The sequence below is a fragment of the Sinocyclocheilus rhinocerous genome, unplaced genomic scaffold (assembly GCF_001515625.1).
Source record: "Sinocyclocheilus rhinocerous isolate Xijiao unplaced genomic scaffold, SAMN03320098_v1.1 scaffold207, whole genome shotgun sequence".
Classification (NCBI taxonomy): Eukaryota; Metazoa; Chordata; class Actinopteri; order Cypriniformes; family Cyprinidae; genus Sinocyclocheilus; species Sinocyclocheilus rhinocerous.
In genome coordinates, this window is record NW_015648658.1 from 368,134 (window position 1) to 374,415 (window position 6,282).

The following is a 6,282-nucleotide window of genomic DNA, read 5'->3' on the forward strand; positions in this document are numbered from 1 at the left end:
CTTTTTCTTTTTTTTTGTTCCCAACTGCCTCTTATACAAACACACACACACACACACACACACATATATGTTGACTGCAGACCAGTCAAGTTCTTCCACAATAACTGAATCAATCATTTATTTTTGATTCTTGACTTACACACAGAGGTATTGTCATGTTAGAATAGAAAAAAGTATTTTCAAACATTAAGATTTGTACTCATGGAAATTATTAAAGTAGTCAAACCTTTTCATTAGAAGGGGGTATCACAATACTTTTGTCTATATAGTGCATAATGTGTGTGCATGAAAAAAATAATAATAATAATTTTGATTTTGTCAAATCATTTTGAAGATATAATTTAACAAACAGACCAACATTAAACTTTGTAGATCAGGATATTCTGGGAGCATAAGCCTTCCTCTTGTTAAACTCATAAAAACCCACAATTAGAAGAAGAAGAAGAAGAGGAGAAGAAGAAGAAGAAGAGGAGAAGAAGATGAAGAAGAAGAAGAGGAGAAGAAGAAGAAGAAGAGGAGGAGGAGGAGAAGAAGAAGAAGAGGAGGAGGAGGAGGAGGAGGAGAAGAAGAAGAAGAGGAGAAGAAGAAGAAGAGGAGAAGAAGAAGAAGAGGAGAAGAAGAAGAAGAGGAGAAGAAGAAGAAGAGGAGAAGAAGAAGAAGAGGAGGAGGAGAAGAGGAAGAATAATAATAAGAAGAATAGGAGAAGAATAAGAAGAGGAGGAAGAGAAGAAGAAGAGGAGGAGGAGAAGGTGAAGAAGAAGAAGAAGAGGAGGATGATGAGGAGGAGAAGAAGAAGAAGAGGAGGAGGAGGAGAAGAAGAGGAGGATGAGAAGAAGAAGAGGAGGAGAAGAAGAAGAAGAGGAGAAGAAAATAAGGAGAAAAGGAGGAGGAGGAGAAGAAGAAGAAGAAAAGGAGAAGAAGAGGAGAAGAAGAAAAGAAGAAGAGGAGGAGGAGAAGAAGAGGAGGATGAGAAGAAGAAGAGGAGAAGAAGAAGAAGAAGAAGAGGAGAAGAAAAGAAAGTAAGGAGAAGAGGAGAAAAGAAGAAGAAGAGGAGGAGGAGAAAAGAAGAAGAAGAGGAGGAGGAGAAGAAGAAGAAGAAGAAGAAGAAGAAGAAGAAGAAGAAGAAGAAGAAGAAGAAGAAGAAGAAGAAGAAGAAGAAGAAGAAGAAGAAGAAGAAGAAGAAGAAGAAGAAGAAGAAGAAGAAGAAGAAGAAGAAGAAGAAGAAGAAGAAGAAGAAGAAGAGGAAGAGGAGGAGGAGGAGAAAAGAAGAAGAAGAGGAGGAGGAGGAGGAGGAGAAAAGAAGACGAAGAAGAAGAAGAAGAAGAAGAGGAAGAGGAGGAGGAGGAGAAAAGAAGAAAAAGAAGAAAATAAGAAGAAAAAGAAGGGTCGTGATCTCTGTGAACCCGTGCATCATGCGAGTTCACTGAGATCGTCCCGCAGCGGCGAACCACTGCATCAGCGTCTATGCTTATACGATCTCGGATCAGTTTGATCAAGTTGTAGACATTTTTAATGAGACATGTATGTAATTAAAAGGATGAGTAGTAGTTAATAGTCTCTTACTGGCCTGTTTAGACAAGCTCTCCATAAAACAAACAAAACAAGCCCTTGCAAATTAATAATAATTATTTTAAAGACGCATAGGCCTATTATACAGACACTTCATTTTTAATGGTATTTTATTATTTTGATTGCATTTAATATATTATACTTCAAGAAAGCGCTTTCATTGGGTTTGTAAAAGCTGTTTTTATGAATGTTTTGGTCTGAGTTTTTGTTGCATTTACACAGTTTTGACCAGCAGCTGTTACCAGCGTGTGGTGTTTCGAGCGCTTTGAAACACTGATTCATTTTGCGAAGAAATTGTTTCAATTGAGTCGAAGCTTCGAAATGCTTCGTTTCTCCCATCACTAGCAAAAACAAGACAAGATAAACATGGAATACGCTCAGTGGTGTCCACATACAGCTGAACAAGACTTTGCGATCTGAGAGCGTTTGTGTGCAGCATTTATGGTCCTCCAGACAGGAAACAAGAGCGTATGCAATTAGTCCCTGGGCATGGGGTGTTATGGGAAATAGAGTCCAAGAAACAGTGGAAAAGGTCTGGGATGGAGTGCCCTCTAGAGGAGCTCATGGGCACTCCAGCTGGACATCGTGACATTACCATGTTTGAAAATGACAATATATTGACCTAATAAATCAAACAATCAAATTTAAATTCTAAACATTTGTATATATAATTTACAGCTCCAAATGACTTTGAGGGAAAACCAGGAAATAGTCTGGAGACGACAATACTGGCTGTAGAAGAGTTTATTTGAGCTGATGTTATGTTTCCATGTGTTTGTGTTAGAAAGATACCTAAATATTTACCTAATAAATCAAACAATCAAATTTAAATTCTACACATTTGTATATATAATTTACAGCTCCAAATGACTTTGAGGGAAAACCAGGAAATAGTCTGGAGACGACAATACTGGCTGTAGAAGAGTTTATTTGAGCTGATGTTATGTTTCCATGCGTTTGTGTTAGAAAGATATGATTAATGCAAAACATAAAGACTCATAACCACACCAGATATATATGAGTCTCTTAAATAACACATATAATGTTATTAAATTAGACAAACTAAAGAATTTTAAACTGGTGTTTAACACAACAAGCAGATTTACTCAGGACTTACTAAAGAACAAATTAAACAAAAGAAAATCAGAATAACAACAAAGTATGAAAACCGTTAATGTAAGTAAACACAAACATTCACATGCTTTTTACTCTTAGTAGCTGCTGCAGATGAAGTTGAGTTTGTAAGTTTCAGGACGGCTGATCCAGCGCTGATCTCCTCCAGACTGAACTGATGTACCATGAACTTTAAGAGATCTGGAGGTGATGATGGTTTGTGTGTGTTTTGTGAAGATCTACTCACCTTCATGACACACAAAAGGATATTGATTGGTGCAAGATACATCAATCCATTTTCCCTGAGCATTAACAGCTGTACAGTTTTCACCACCTCCATAATTATTAGGTTCACCAGTGTCCCAGTATCTGAATAAGGAGTTACTCTGATCTGACCACTGCCATGAGTCTCTGACTCTGAACAGATTGATCCAGACTTGTGATTTAGGTGAATTGGTTGTTCCGACCATGATATTAATGAGCTGCTCAACCTGTTCACTCTCATTCTGGTTTCGTACACTGACCAGATCAGTGTGATTCTGTCTGCAGTAACTCTGAGCGTCTCTCCAATTCATCGTCTCATTGACAAAGACGAGTCCTGTATTCGCTTTAAGAAAAACAAATGAGAAAAGATTAATAAATCAGTTTGTACATTGTTCTTATGCTGCTCTATGGTTTGGATGTTAACAGGAGCAGTGGCAGAATCATCAGAAACACATCATTCAAAGACTTGAGCTGCTTCTACAGCTGGTGATATATTGAATATTCACAATATAAGATATTTTAAAGTTATACCATTGTCTATCTAAATTCTCAATTTTGATTGGCTGGAATGAGTGTGTTCAAACTGTTAAGTGTTGCACACAGAGAAACATTTAGGAGCACAGAAACTGAATGTCAACCCTGTGCTGACTTTTATTAATACAATAGCTTCATGACAGAATCGCTATATTATATTTCTCTGCAATTGTTTCACCTTTACTCACTGCTTTATTTTTATAAAAATAAAGCAGTGAGTAAAGGTGAAACAATTGCAGAGAAATATAATCTTAGAAATAAAATATCTTAGACAGTGATCCATATGGATCATATAATATTAATTAATATTATAAGATCCATATGGATCACTGTCTAAGACATTTTAGGCTCTTTAATTTAATTGCTCTTTAGTTTCCTTTACCACATAGTGTGACAACAAAAGATCAAAGTTTGTTCAGTGAAAGTCTTTTGTTTAGGCAAATATTGTGTCTATACAGAAATTGTCTGAAATAGCACCGAAAGTGTGACAAATATGCACAGTCCCCTCTATACTCAAAATCAAATTAAAAAGTAATAGTGTTCAGTATTGCATTAAAACTAGGATGACCATACGTCCTCTTTTTCCCGTACATGTCCTCTTTTTGGACCTTGAAAAATGCGTCCGGCTGGGATTTCTAAATCGCCCAAAATGTCAGGGATTCGGCTTTACAGTCGCTATTCATTGTCTGCGTTTTAGTTTTAGAGCCCCGAAGAAGACTGTGTCCAGTCCCGCCCACTCCCGCAAACATTCTAACATTGCATATAATTTTCGTGCATCAGTGGGCCGCTATCAATATGCGGAGAATATAATCTCTTTTGAATGAGCGCTCGCTGTTCACTTTCATCACGCGTGCTCTAAGGAAAATCATGTATTTGTCAATGAGCTCAGGATCTGTTGAGCAGCAAATCCTCCAGCATGGTCTGTCAGCCATCTCTCCTCTCTGATCAGTCAAATCTGACTCCTGCAGCTTGTGTTGGATGCAGGGTTGTCAAGATTTTATTATTATTTTTTTTTTATGGAATTGGGCTTTTAAACTGTTGCCATGGCTTGATCACCCCCAACCCCATGTTGCATAAATTACCTTTTGACTGAAATGCTTGTATTGAAACATTTTGCATTCTACCTATGATAAAACTGTTCTAGATATTAAGTTTTGTGAAGGACGGCCACTGGTAGGAAGCTATTTAGCTGTGTTTATGATAAATATGCTTAACACTGACTGTAAAATATGTATATTAGGTATGGAAATGACATATTTTGAGTTTTGATATTTGAGATTTCGCTACTTTGGGCGCTTTCGGCATTACTTTAACCACCAACCAACCACACCCCAGCCCCCCGCCCCGCCCACTGTCCTCTATTTGGAAAACTAAAATATGGTCACCCTAATTAAAATTTGGTATATGGTGAATGCATAAATTAACTCACTGTTGTTGCAGATGAAATGTGGGGTATCAAAGCATGCCAAATCATGCCATTCTCCATTGAACATCACAGCACAATAATCTCTGCCTTCTGGTTGTCCAGTAGCCCAGTTCAGATAGAGCGCAGGTTCACCTGAAGACCACTGCCATTTATTGTGACCTGTCTTCTGCAGCCCAATCCAGACAAACTGAAAACCTCCACCATTCACACTCTTCTTCAGCTCGTTCATGTCGTTCATGTGGTCAACGGTGGCCAGATCTGTGTATTTCTCTCTGCAGTATCTCTGAGCTTCAGTCCAGGTCTTCCTCTCATTTATAAAGTGATACTGACGCTGAACACATTCAGATACGGAGCAGAGAGCTGTGAAAGAGAGGCTTTGCTTTAATGCTTTTCATAACAGGATCAAACCTAATGAAACTATAAACCATAAATAAAACCACAAACACATTCACCAATGAGAAGAAGAATGAAAAATAGAGTTTGGTCCATTTCTGAGGAAGAAAAAATTAAGAGACTACAACATGACATAATTAAATAAATAAATAAATAAAAATAAAGAAATGAATAAAATTAAATAAACTAAAAAATATATATAAAATAGCAGCAGAGTGGAATTCGCATTCATTCAGATAATATTAACATATCAAAGTCAAATTTTAGTTAAATAATGAAAATGTGAGTTGTTCTTACTTTTGAGGCTGTGTCTCTGTCCTGAGTCTGATGTTTCTGTGTGCAGCTTCAGACTGTGTGATTATTATATCTGCTCTCATCTGTCATTCAACACGTCACATAATTTTGTTTATGACTCTAAAACAAAAACCCTATTTAAGTTTTCTTCCTCATTCATGTGTATGTCCACATGTTTCTCTGTATTTTTGCTTTAATTTGATGAAAGTGTGTTTTAACATAAGTTAAAATACCAGGACATAATGTGAAATTGATTTAAATACAGAAACATTAAATAATAGAAATTGTGAAATTATAAATTAAGAAACATACACACTGTAATGACAAACAGCAGAGTTTAAAGGGATAGTTCACCCAAAGAAGAAAATTATGTCATCATTTGCTCTGCCTTGTTTCGTGAAGAGTGTTCGGGTATAGTATTTCTTGTCTATACTTTAGAAGTCAATGAGGGTTTGAGACTGTATTTTCGTGCCATCAGCCAATCAGTGGTAAAATGAAGTGAAATGATGCAAGACCTCCAGGAGTTTGTTTAATCATAATCATACTTAATCATACTTAAACATAATCATCTCAAAAATAAAGAGTAAAATATACATACCTGACATTACAAAGATACATAGTGTGGAGATTTACACATAATTTTTGTATTTTTTTTTCTTTTTAAATTTAAATGTTACTTCCTCTATATT

General features: G+C 36.4%; 1 protein-coding gene across 1 annotated transcript; it reads right to left on the minus strand.

The window, feature by feature from the left end:
• Window positions 1-2,921: 2,921 nt before the first annotated feature.
• LOC107710188 (macrophage mannose receptor 1-like) lies at window positions 2,922-5,395 on the minus strand. Its single transcript, XM_016514929.1, has 3 exons — window positions 5,359-5,395; window positions 4,910-5,266; window positions 2,922-3,289 (listed from the first exon to the last, which is right to left on the minus strand). Exons 1-3 carry the CDS (start codon window positions 5,393-5,395, stop codon window positions 2,922-2,924), a joined length of 762 nt encoding a protein of 253 aa, XP_016370415.1.
• Between the last annotated feature and the right edge of the window lie 887 nt (window positions 5,396-6,282).